This window comes from Argiope bruennichi, chromosome 6 (assembly GCF_947563725.1).
Source record: "Argiope bruennichi chromosome 6, qqArgBrue1.1, whole genome shotgun sequence".
NCBI lineage: Eukaryota > Metazoa > Arthropoda > Arachnida > Araneae > Araneidae > Argiope > Argiope bruennichi.
In genome coordinates, this window is record NC_079156.1 from 70914947 (window position 1) to 70929116 (window position 14170).

The 14170-nt window shown below is 31.9% G+C and overlaps 1 protein-coding gene across 1 annotated transcript in view; it reads left to right on the top strand.

The window, feature by feature from the left end:
* Positions 1–839: 839 nt before the first annotated feature.
* The window catches only part of LOC129971771 (carboxypeptidase B-like), a 36127-nt gene continuing 22796 nt past the window's right edge, over positions 840–14170 (top strand). Inside the window, exons 1-5 of the mRNA XM_056085748.1 lie at positions 840–872; positions 2156–2343; positions 6237–6318; positions 9267–9403; positions 10338–10434. Of these exons, the coding sequence (XP_055941723.1) occupies positions 840–872; positions 2156–2343; positions 6237–6318; positions 9267–9403; positions 10338–10434 (537 nt within the window). The remainder of the gene's footprint in view (positions 873–2155; positions 2344–6236; positions 6319–9266; positions 9404–10337; positions 10435–14170) is intronic.

The window sequence follows — 14170 nt, forward strand, 5'->3', positions numbered from 1 at the left end:
TATCCTTTGCATTTAATTGAAAGAAGAATATTGCAAACGATAGTTAATTTCTACAAGTATGTTTAAAATGCAGAAATAAACTTCTACTTCTTGCTGATTGGTAAAGTCTTTCGGCATTCGCTTAAAAGTTTCAAAGCTTTTCATTTAATATAAACTTTGTAATAAATTTATATTTATAGATTAGTTTTATGATATTTGTTTTACTTAACATTATTCTATGTGATAGCAATAAAAATATGGTTGTCTCAATATGTAATATTTCATTATTTTTCTATAAGAATTGAAAGGAATTTGAAAACACAGTAACTTAACTAATAAGGATTTATCTTTGCTTTCCAGCTTATTTATTTATTTATTACCTTAGATAGTCATTAATTTTTTTCTACAATAGTTAGAAATGATACTATGGTCTAATACGTGAGAAATAATATTCCTAAAAAGCCGAAAATATTAAATAAAAAATGTTCTTAGTCAAATTTAAAAATTTTGTCTTCAAAGTGCGTTGACACTTTTTTTTTTTTTTGCATGCCCAATTTAATGGTTGTATGGACGATAGATTTGTCTGGACATACATACCCTTTCTTTCATGGATTTAATTGCTCTAAAACTGTCCCAACAACAACGCTTTATTTAGTTTCATTAATTGTTTTGGCAGTTAAAAAAAAAAAAGAAAACTAATACCGATTTTTGTCATTTCTCTACAGATCCATTTGACCAAAAATGGCGAATATCAGTACATTCACTTTAAGTTCTAAAAAAATTTTTAAATACCATAAATATGTCTTCTAAACAATCACCGGAAGGAAGTAATGCATAGAATTTAGTGTAAATAATTTGACATGATTTATGATATGGTTGCTGAAAGAAATGTGGTAAAATGGATTATGTCACAACCAACACTTGATTAATCAGGAAAATAAATCGTTACTGTTTTTTGTCATTTAGAATTTTTGATTAATGTTTATCATTATCTAAAAAGATTGTGACGTCACATTATGCCGTCACACAACACAGTTAACGACAAATGTTGGTTATGTTTACCATGTGCATATAACGTCATATTAATAAATTGCATTAAAGTAAAAATAAGATATCCTCCAACAAATGAAAAGATTTTTTTGTCTTTAAAAAATACATAAAATATATGCAATTTTATGGCAATCATTATCCAACTTTTACCATACATATGCAGTTAAGTTGTTTCATTTTTGCAAAGGTAAAATTCTGTAAACTATTCTACTGTCCCATCTAGCGCTCTGGAATTTGGCATGCTTGCATATTCCAGATGACAATACACTATTTTAAGATTTCATATCTTAATTATCTATTTATTCATTGATTTGATTGAATTTTAATCCCATATAGTAATTAATATTGAAAAAAATTCATTTGAAAATTTTATAGTATTTATAATAATGAATTATAAATTAAGAATTAAAAAGTAGAAAATAATTAACATAAAATTTCAGCTTCTTAACACACTAATAAACGTGTGAATTTAAAAACTGTATGAATTAAATTTATTCATTAACGCGAATAATTCGATATAATAGAAATGTATTTAATATTCATCAATTACATACAGAAATGCTAGCATATTTTTCATTATATTAGCGAAATATTTTTTTTATTAATATTATTATTTTATATTAATAGCAAATGGTATATTGTATAAAGTAAAAATTGTTCATTGTAAAAAAGGAGAAATCTGTTCTCAAAAGAATTGCTATAAGATAGATCGAGAAATAGATCACATTATGTCTGTAAATTGGGTCATATAAAAATTATTCCACATAGACTGCAACGGCTGGATAAATCAAGCCTACGATCTTATCATTTATAATATATCGAACAAGATTTAATTCGTATTTTTTCCTAGTTTAATACAGTTCTTTACATTGTATTAATTTATTTAAAAGAAATTAGTAAAAAATATTTTATTTAAATTTATAAAGAAAATATTTCTGTAAATTTATTATTATTTTTAAAGTTAAAACGATTTTGAAAACAAGCATTATCGTACGCAAGAAAATATTCTTTGTATCTGCCTACGCAAATGTACAAGGTTTTGACTTAAACCACTCTCGTTAATAAATCGTGGCCTGTCAAGAATGAACTTGTGCACCTCTTCCTGACAAAAATAATAATAAAAAAGAAAAGGCTCGTAGAAACAAGAAGTAGTCCTGTGCAGGTTGATGGCGAATATTTACCTGCGGGAGCTGTCTTAGAACAGCAGGCAGATATGAAGGGTCTCGTGTTTATAATTATCATACAATTGATCCAAGTTCATCTGCTTGAATGTGAGCAAAAGCAAACAGCTGAAAAAACACAAAATTATGCGGGGTGAGTAACGAATATTATTCGATTAATTGTTTTAAATTTGACTAATGTTTTTTTAAATGGTTGAATAAGGAGGATGTAATCTAGGCTGTCAGAGAACAAGTCATAATTTTTAGCCATTCAATTGTCGATAATTCAATTGCTTATTATTTTAAATTGTTTATTTACACGTTAGCGAAAAGATTCAATTACATTTTCTGTCAAACGATTTTTTAAATGTTTTTTCTAGATATTACGATATCGTCTGCCAAACGGTGTGGAATAATTAGATACAGTTATTATTATTATTATTTAATGATTTAGGGCTGACAATCGGAAATTGTCCTAGAAATGTAAGTTTTTTTACGCTCAAAGTTCAATCGATTGCACTCCATTGCATAATAAATTTCTTATGATATAATAATTAATTTTAGAAAAAGCGGAATGAAATATTTTTATGTAACATTTTTTGCTAAACAAGTATATATCGTTTTGAAGTTGGTCTAATTGTAGTTGATTGAGATACTATTTTTAAGTTGTCTGAACAAAGATTATATTTATTTTCTTAACTCAATGTCTTTAATCTTGGATGCATTTATTTTAACTTATTTCTTTGCATTCGCGATAGGTACTGTTACTCGTTTTTATTCGAGCCGACTTGTTTTACTTGTGTAAAAATGGCTTTCTGGGATTGATTTTATACACTTCATAACAATGTAAAATTCTAACTTTTATTGCCATTGTATGCTTCCGATGGCAAAAGAACATATTTTAATGCTTTTAGAACTCTATTATAAATTAATAGCTTAACTTAAATTATTGTTGAGTTAATGCCCTAGTACCCGAGGTACCATTTAATACTGATTTCAGAAATATTAACTGCTTTATTTTAAAATTATACTAAAGAAATATATTAAGGATCGAAATATAGAAAGAGTATTTTTATCCCAATTCTAAGGTCAAACCTAAAAAATCTGGAACCCCAAGATACTGAAAACAAAGCCACAATGAATATACAAAAAGGAAGAAAATTTTTAAACATTTATCAAAGATTTGTTATTAATGCGATTAAAATTGCAACTTAATTCTGTTTTTTGTAACAACGCCTCACTCCTTTACGGTTTTATTTGATCTTTATTTGATCTCTAGATGTATTAAAAATTATTTTCTGTATTTATGTTTGTCAAGAAAAATATGCTTTTTCAAAACTTTTTTTTATTATATTGTTTAATATTTGCAACTTTTAAATGTATTATACATTTTTAACAACTGAAATGCTTCTATCAGATTCTTTTTAAAGAATTAATTTGTTTAAAATTGCTTAATATAATAAGAATGTGCCAGAAGTTAATACCAACAACTTGAAAAGTACAGAATAAAATTTATGTATTGAAATGTCTTTCAAAAATAAACATTCTTTTAAATCTACTTCAAATTTTATAAAATTAAAATTTCTGGTATAGTTACACCACGATGTAAGCTGCTGAACAAATGCAAGGATCTGAATGGAATATTTTATTAATTATTCTTTACAAACTCCTGAAATAGATTTTATAAGGAAATTCTGTTGATATTCATGGGCCGCGGTGGCCTGGTGGCCTTCATGTAAGCGGGTCTAGTGCACGCTAAACGTCCAGATCAAACGTCCTCCCGCTGGTGTGGTGTGGAGAGGGGGGTGCCAGGTGTCATCTTCGTCATCTGACCATGGTTCAAAATTACGAGGTCTGTCCCTAAATAGCCCTAGTATTGCTTTAAAAGGGACATTAATATAACAAAAACTAAAATTGTTGATATGCATGTGGTCAAAAAATCAAAGACAGATTATACAAACATTGTGGGATTTACTGTGTTTGTGCTTAAAACAATAAAATACTAGAAAAAAAAAGATTGTCTCAAATCTGAAATAAGAAGATTGCAAGTAATAAAATTACAAAAATTTGGGATAACTATTTAATGTTTGTAAATACTCGATTTAAGAGCTGCATGTTTTGTCATTTCAAATCATAACACAGAGAACTTTGAAAATAATCAAAATATGTTTATATTAGAATTTTTTTCTCATCTGATGCTATGGTTATGGTTGTATGTTCATAGCAGCTTTCAAACTATACAACCTACAATATTATGTTCATGTTATGCAAATTATTATATTCAATCCATCGGCACAGTCAAAAAATAAATACCAAAAAATGTTAATCAGAAAATCAGAATATCCAATGCTTTACTATTAAATTTGCGGTTTAGTAAAAGGGACTTGGTTGTCAGATATCCTGAAAGTCGGGTACTATTATACAAGGGGTGTTCAAATGAAAATGTACGAAACGACTCTGTGGGTATAAATGAAGACTTTTTTCAAAGCATCCACCATAGGCTGAGCACAACGATCCCATAGATTAACGAGACGAAGGATTCCTTATTCCCAGAATTCCTGTGGCCATGACGAGACCCAGTCCTTCACAGCGTCCTTCAGTTCGCCGTTCGAGTTGAAGCGCTTTCCTTTCAGATGTTTTTTCAAGGGACCAAACTCATGAAAATCGCAGGGCGACATGTCCGGCCTGTAGAGTGGATGATCGAGTTGCTCCCACTTGAACTTGGCCAGTTCCCCGTATGTGACCTTGAAGACGTGTGGACGCGCGTTACCATGGAGTAGAACCAAGCCCTCCATGAGTAGCCCTGGTCTTTTGTTCTTGATGGACCTGCGTAGTTTTCGGAGCTCCTCACAGTACAAATCGGAGTTAATGGTTCTTTTGTGCTCGAGAAATTCAACAAGCCACGTCAATTGGACGGCGCTCTTTATAAGAGCCTCTGCTGCAGGCGCCCGCGCACGCACCGATCTACGCCGGTGACTCCAATCGCATCCCTAGATGCCCCATAGCGCCATAGGGAAATATGTTAACGGTTACGTTGTTACGACGTTTCATACCTTTTCATTTGAACACCCCTTGTAGTAATGTGCAATAATATTGGAACTAATCTTAGATTAAAGAGATAATTCTATCATAAAGTATGTGGCATTCGAGGAGAGAAGTACATTATATCACGAATAGACGGTTAGAAACATTCTCTTGGATTGCGATTTCCTTTTCGATCATTGTTTCACAATTGTTCTGTTTATAGCAGTGTAATGTGGTTAATGGTTTTACTCTAGAATATAATGAGTATTTACTTAAACTATATTGTATATCATTTATAATGTGAATTTTAATTAATTTACAGCTTTGAATTGAAATAATATTTTGGACCCTCACTAGATATCACAGCAAATGCTTGGAATGAGAGAGTGTATAAAAGGAAATTGTCTGTTACTTCTGCTCTTTTTCAAAATTCTTTGAAAACACAGTATTGCTTATCATCTAAATGAAATTATGTTGCATACTGTTACAGTCCATCCATGATGTTTCCATTTTTAAAAATTAGTATTAATTTGTAGGAAATGCAAAATTATTTCTAAGAAAGTGCTCAACAACCTTGGTAAGACCTATAATTAATAAGACTGGAAAGCATTACTCCTTAATAATTCCTACAAATTATTATCTAGGCTCATAACATTGCTCATTTTATTCACCAGACATATATCCATGTGATTTCTATCTCTGGGGCATAAGAAATATATAGTTTACAAAGTAAACTCGAAAGAAAGAAATAGTCTCAGAAATGTAATAATTGATTCATTTTCAACTTTGAAGAAAGAAACTTTTTTATCTGCATCATACAGCGTTTTGACTTGGCTCTATTACTGTGCTACCTTTGAATATTCGTTCTTTGAAAACTTTAACTATTTTATCTTTTCAAATACAATAAAAAGAAACTGTAGTACTATATCAAAGGACCCGAAAGTCATTTCATTTCTAAGTTAAATAAAACTCACACTATATTCCTCTTTCCTTCTGATTTCCTTTATTCGCCCTTTTTTGCAGTTATTCAGTGTTCAGAATGGTGCCAGTGGATGACGAGGACTTGGAAAACCTCAGAGCTCTCTTGGACAAAGAAGACTGGAAGGTAAGCATTTCTATTTTAGATTACTGCCCTCGCAAGTATGAAATCCTGTGCTAAAATACTCTTCACGTGCAAAGAAATCTGAGTAGTTAAGCTAGATAAAAACGGCATTCCTTGAGATTCTGTCTGGAAAAGAAACAATAAATTTCGTTCGCTGCTTAAACATGAGATCATATCACGCTAAAAAGAATAGGAGCACATTTAATCATCGTATCACATTGATAATCCCCCCCCCTCGGGGTACCTCATTTAGGAATGAGAAGCTTTCGATGTGATGATTGATAATCACCCCCCTCAGTGAATATAGAATTTGTGCAGGAAACGAAAAATGTATTTATTCCCTACTGATGACGGGTGGTTGGGGAGGAGGGATTGTACCGTGACCGGTGATGGCACTTATGTCTCAACCACAGTGTAACATTCTCCGTTTCCCAGTATTGATAAGACATTTACAGCCAGCTGTGTCGTCGTTGTTACTTACTAAACCCCTTGAGATAGCCAGATGGTGGATCTTTTCACCTGGGTGGTCTCGCATTTGTTCATTAGAGACTATAATGACAGACCACATATGGAATTCCTCGTCCCAGAGGTATTGATAGTACCTTCAAAGAGAAAGGGGTGTCCAAACATCTGGATGCTAGATGTTTCTCTTTGTGAAAGGACCTTCCCACGACCCACTGGCGCCGCTGCGAGAGCATATGGCTGAACCCCGATTGGCCGAAGGAGAGCTCCAATAACCAATGTAAATTAAGAGGCAGAGATTTTTTTAGAGAGAAGAGAAGAGAAGAAACGAATTGGAGAGGGCGGTTGGACTACGCACACGAGTTCGGAGTCCGAGAAACTACCCCTGGAGTTGTCGTGTTGACATGATGGAGAACTGAGTTCCAAGAAAAACCTTCGAATTTGACTGTTGTATCTCCTACTACAGGTGTAAATATCTATTTATTGAACCAAGATTAGAACAAGTTGTTCTTTGTATATATAGGACTGTAAAATAAAGAATTGTCTGGAAATTCTGCTTCGTTATTTGATCAGTTTAGATCAAGACATTACAATAGTTCCCGCCTATGCTGATGCAGCGTTTCTATCGTTCAATATTTCAGTGTGCCTTCGGTCGGGTCAGAATAGTTGTTTATGGTTGTCACATTGATAAATGGGTCTTGAGAATGAGTCCTCCAGAATTTGCTTGTTTTTTAACTATCTGTAAATGTCTTTTTACTTTCTCGTAAATGTAGTAAGAAGCAGTATTGCCATCGTTAAAAAAAATTTGAACTCGAGATTTCACGAATCTCCTACAGTTAAACCTACCTGATTTCGAAAAACACATTGCTGGAAAATGTCTCTCCGCCTGTCTGTGACAAAAATAATTCAAAACGTTTTGAGCTTGACGGAGGAAATTTAATGTATGGTTTTTACATCAAATTTGTGGATTTCTATCAAATTTTAAATAAAATCTATTCAAAGGAGGTCTGTCTGTCCGGCTTTTCGAATATAAATAACCACGATAACTACAAAACGAAGATAGCTGAATGGACAAAATTTGGTACACATATTTAACACCTATTATGTAGTCACCTGTCAAATTTTAAGCCAAATGCAATGAAGGATTGACCGTTTGCATTGTGCGCTTTCAAAAATATATGAATGCGATTGCTCACAAGCACAATGACTTAAATATATCAAATTTGGTATGGGATTTTGTGAGTATAAATACAATTTTGTGTCAAATTTTCGCATCATTCGGTTTAAAAAAGCATATCTAAAGCGCAAATTCGCTTTTCGTATGCTATTAGCCGTATGTCTGAGATTAATCGCCAAATAACTCGCCAAAGATCACACGATAGACTCAGTAAAAATGCTAAATTCACAACAAAGGTTAGTATTTCGTAACTTTTGTATGCCCATGTCATGTAAGGCGTTTTGTAATATGACAATTTTATTAGAAAGAATGCGTGAAAGTTTTGGGAAGACTACTCCCTCTGATTTAATCTGCCATTAAAGGTTGCTTCTTTCTTTTGATGTACTTTTCTGGACGGGCTGTTATCCTTTTAACAATATCTCGGATATGATGGTCACAGATTAATGCAATAGAAAATGTAATAAAAAATTCCGTGCACATTGGCGGAGTGCTTAAGAAATAACAACAAAATTATGTTCGGTATATTTTAAAGTAAATATATAATAATGTTAGAAGTTTTTTTCTTCTTCAGAGTCTTTCACAAAAATCTCTATCCGTAATGGTCACGAACTCTCAAATCAAAACTAATTACTAAAATCGGACTGAATTAGTGATCCTCTATCAGAAAACAATGCAATTTCTAATATAAAATATTCAGAAAGAAAATATTAGCAATAACCTATATTTTAGTCCCTGAAGTGAGAATATAATGAATAAGAATAACTATGCCAGCATCCTGGTATAGGGGTAGCGCGTCTTCCCCGTGATCTGGGCGTCCCGGGTTCGGACAGGGTTGTTCTTCATCTGTGTTCTATCTGTGAGGTGTGTGAATGTGCCCCCCCCCCTGTAGAAAGGGGTTGTGCAAGCGAATGTGACGTATGAGTAGCTAAGACGTACTCTTGGCCCTAGATGGCGCTACTGAAAAACAAGAGACCCTCACTCGGCTTAAAATTGCTACAAGTGTCATAAGAAACAACAACATAAGAATAAATATTATTTATTCATGTTTAGATTTATTCCCTTACCAATATCAGGTACTTTAAGCATTTAAAAAAAACCCATCTTCGAATAGCTTGAAGCTGGAAGTTGGAATTTGCACATCCAATAATGGCGCAAATAAAAGGGTAGAAATATTTTAAACTCCACTCGCATTACAGACGACTATGGACTATTAGATATACTGATATTGCTTATTTAACTTTCAACTGTAAATGTATTTTTCTCCTTTATAACTATGGGAACAGTTTCAGATATAAAATTTTCTTCTATTCAGCTAGATTTCTGGAAAGAGCCGACTGTTGTGAATCAAGCAGTGGACATCATGGTCCCGCCTGAGAAAATACCTTTTATGGAACACTATTTGATCGACAAAAAGATCCCCAGGACTATGCTCATGTATGATGTAGAAAAGTAAGTCTTTCTTTACAATGTCTATCTATTTTATTAATAGAGCAAAATAGATTGCTGCAGCAAGCCACCTTCTCCGTCGTGTTCCCCAAATTCCTCAATCGGAAAGCACTTTTGATTTTAACATGCAACCTTTTCACAGAATTTTATAAGAAAAACAAATTTTATTGATAAAAACATATAAAAGGAATTCATAATATTTTCGAGATGTAAATTTGCGAAGAAATATAATAGTACAATTTAGTAGGAAAAAAAAAAAGGTCCATAGCTTGAAATTATTTAGATCATAATCAAAGATTTCAAATTCTTTTGTCAAATTTTTTTTATCTATATACCAAATTTTATCTAATTAGATTTTTGCGTGTTAGAGTTATCGAGCTGGCTTGTAATTCAATAGACAGGCAGACATCCTCTGGGTAGATTTCGCTCAAAATTTCATTTAGAGTAGAGACCATAAGCCAAATTCCATCTATCTAGTTGAAGGATTTTTGAATTAATCGGGTTCACAGACAGACAGGCAGGCATAATGTCAAAAATACGTTATTGAAAGTAAAGGATGACTAAAATATGAAGATTCATCACAATCTCGAATTCGAATTTTTTGATAAAATGTAATCTTTTCTCTTTGTATAATTCATAAGCGAAAAAGTAAAAATGTGTTAGATATTTCAAAAAGAATATGTTTTTCATATTCAGTTTTAGTATTAGAACGAAAATTTTGAGATTTGTAAGCAGTTTTTCTTGTTCTATATTTCAAATGAATGCATTTATGTATATATTCTATAATAAATACAATAATTAATCTCATTTTAAATAAATATGTAATGATTTTAATAATTTAATAGTTTATTAGAACGTGGAATAATCTATCTACATGGCTCCGAACACCTCCTGTTATTTCTTGATCACACTGTATATTTAAACATTGTATTTCCAGATACATATTGAAAGAACGAATGGACATGGCCATGCCGTCCTTTCTGACAGGGCGTGATAGTAATGCCTTCTTCACCAGCTACAAACGGTTAGACGAGGTGAGCCTTTCAATTATATCCTCTTTTTAAAAAAGCAGTCCCAGAAATAAAATTAGCATAATCACAATAGTTATAAAAACAAACGTCACTTCACATTACTTCAGATGAAATTCAGGATATCAGAGAGGGCTGCATTAGTTTTATTTAAAACGTCAGTCTAAAGTACATTGGGGTACAGTGAAGGTATTATTTGTAGAGGGTGCTTGAAAGAGCTCCAACTTTATTATGAATGTTATAAAGACTACCATCGTACCTTGTTGACATGATGCGAACGAACGTGACGTGATGGTGTGTGCATTAGGCAGAACACCCTCTATTGGGCAGTGAAAAATGTAAATTAATTCCAACTATACTGTCGACAATTCAATATGAAGTGCGCAATTCACAGTTGATTTGACATCATGTACGCTTGTTGGCTAATATTCGGTGCGGAATATGAAATAATAAACTAATTAGCCTTATGTTTTAATTAGCAACAATTATTAAGCCATGCTTTATGTCAACAAAAAAAATACATTTGTCTCATGGCAGACAATATTCTTCCCCACTTCATGATGCCATAAATTTGGAAATAGTTATTAAACAAATACACGTTTTCCCCCCTTCTTTCTATTCTTGTGACTAATGCAGAAAGGGAATCTTTTAGTAATTTTCAACTGTGCCACTGAATTTTTTTCCATATCTCATCGTTTTCGAGGTAAAAACAGTATTTCCTAGTTTTGCATCTAGGCTGCAGTAAATGGTGTAACTAATGGGCATTTTACTATCTCTATATACCATTTTTGTGACTATAACTATCGCCGTTTTGGATTTAAGGAAGCGTATACAGGACTTGTCTACTTGCATAAACTCCCTATCCGCACAAAATAAGAAAAATCTGTTGAATCCAACAAATATAAAATTGTTCTTAAATTCTATAATCATTATAAGTCCTACACAAAACACAATTAGATTTCTTTTTCTAAAAGTCAGTTTTTACTTGTCACATTAAAAAAGAACGATTTCTTGCCATTCACCATTATTTTAATAAATGCTCAGAGTATCCAGTATGAAATGACTTATTTTTTTATTTCAGTAATCATATCTATTTATTTAGTTAAAGCAACATACAGTTTTTGCATATGAACGAAAAGAAATATAAAAAATTAATTTATTATTTTAATTTGCTGTTAGAGAATGGCTATTGGTCAAAGCATGGTACAACGCATAAAAATCTTTTATTTGTTCCATTGATTTCGACTTGGCCTCAAAATATTTTAAACATCCTTGATATTTACGAATATGTTTGAGTTTTCTCTAAAATTGTAGTTCAAACTGCAAATTGTCATTACTTATTACTTCTGACGAATAAACTCGTCATAACGCAAAATGTTGTATTTTACCCATGGCGAGTATACTCGGCAAAAACAGTTGACTGGTTCATAAAACCTCATCAGGATCCCAATAAGTATTCAAGAAAGTTTAATTTGTCAAATGAATCATTTGATTAATGAATTATCTCAATTATTTAATTGTGAAATCAATTACCAGAATGATCTGGTGGCTCTACTTCAAAAGTTAGTGATCAAAAGAATGGTGATCTCGGTAGTTCTATCGAGTTAGTGACCAAAAGAATTACCTGTTACAAGAATTACCCATTCATTAAAATTGGATCGGATCTGACACATATTAATTTTTTATCTTAAATTAAACACTTTTTGATCATGCTTTGTCTTTGGAACTTATGGTCATGTTATAGATTAGAAGAATTCATGTTGTTAAGGGCTTTTGCTACCATAATTAGGTTTGCAGTGTTTTCAAGAGAATGAGAAAATGAATTATTTTGCCATTTTTTCAAAAAAAATAAAAAAATGTAAATTTTCTAAAAAGTATTATATAAAAGAAGAAATTCTATTGAATTATAAAAATATAATACACTGCGTAAAAAAAGTAGAAGGACAGTGTCTTTTTGCCAATTAATATCTCTTATTTTCTCCTAACTACCAGATATTTATGCAAATTTAGTTTAATGACCCTTGTTTTCATTTTAGGCAAAAATTAAACATCTACCACTAATATTATTAAGAAAATTAGTATATATAATTTCCGATGCGTAAAAAAAGTAGAAGGACACTTGCTAATATATTTAATTTAGTGAGTTGTTCTTTATTTAAATAGTGATTTTGTACTTCGTTTATCCTTTTCTGTCAAAAAAAATCTAATTTGTTAAAAATTACGTTGTTTCTCCGTTCTCAGAAATGCCTAAAGGAATACCTTTGAACGATTTGCAAAAAGTGCAAATTTCCGCCTATCAAAATGATGGTAAAGGTGTCAGAGAGATTGCTCGATTGTTGCAGGTGAGCCCCAATACAGTTTCAAACTTTATCAGAAATCTTTATAAAAATGGAAATAAAAAGAAGACTGGTAGACCGAAGAAGTTAACACCACGTGATGAAAGAAAACTTGCTCGTGTGCTGAAGAAAAACAAAGGAAGTGTTTCAAAGGCAAGAAATCAAGCAGGACTTAATCATGTGACGAAACAAACAGTTTACAACTATATTAAAAGATCTAAAAAAATTCATTTTCAAAAAACGGAAACATCATCCTAAGTGGAAACAAGCTCACATTGATAACCGTTTAGCGTGGGCTAAGGAGCACATGTCCTGGACTACAGAATGGACTTCTGTGATATTTTCCAATGAAAAGAAATTTAACTTAGACGGTCCAGACGGATATCAGCACTACTGGCATTGTCTGGGGACTGAAGGCGAATACTATTCAACACGACAAATGGGAGGAGGGAGTTGAATGGTTTGGTTGGCTGTTGGATACGGAGGAAGGACAAGTCTGGTTTTCTTAAATGGTAGGCAAAAACATACAGACTACATTCAAGTGCTGAATTCCGAGCTTCTTCCTTATGCCTCTGACATGGGGGGTGAAGAGTGGAAGTTTCAGCAAGCCGGAGCTTCCATTCACACCGCGACTGGAGTCAAAAATTGGTTCCTAACAAATAATGTGGATGTTTTACCATGGCCAGCCAAAAGTCCTGACCTTAATATAGTGGAAAATATCTGGACAATGCTAGTTTGTCGATTTTATGCTGATGGAAGGCAATTTGATTCGCAAACTCAGCTTCGAGAAGCATTGAATGACTCGTGGGACAATTTTTGTCAAACTGAAATTCAAACTCTATACAATTCACTTCCAAACAGAATATTTGAAGTTATAAAAGCCAATGGGAAGACCATTCCTTATTAAAGTCACTATTTTTTCATTCATTATAATGCTGTCCTTCTACTTTTTTTACAAAGTTTCAAAAAAGAGAAACTATTTTTGTTGCCATTAATATTTTATGTTTGAACATCATAATTTTGATGTTAAAATTGTATTTTTGAAATATTTGTTAAATGTTTCTAATAAAAAATTTTAGTAAAAATAAAATATTTTTCGGTTATTGTTAGAAAATCAAGTGTCTTTCTACTTTTTTTACGCAGTGTAGTTGCTATTTTTAAATGAAAAAAAGGGAAAATTGCAAACTTTCTAAAATTACTAAACAAAAATCCTGTTGAATTCCGCAAATATAAAGCTGTCCTGCAATTTTACAGTTATAACAATTTATTACATAAATAAAATTATTTGAAAATGAAAATAATTTAGCGAATCTATTTCAATATTCTTGTACTAATTATACGTTTGACTTTTCATTTTATCAAAAAATTTTTTCCAATTGAATGCTTTGCAACGTCAATAAAAATGG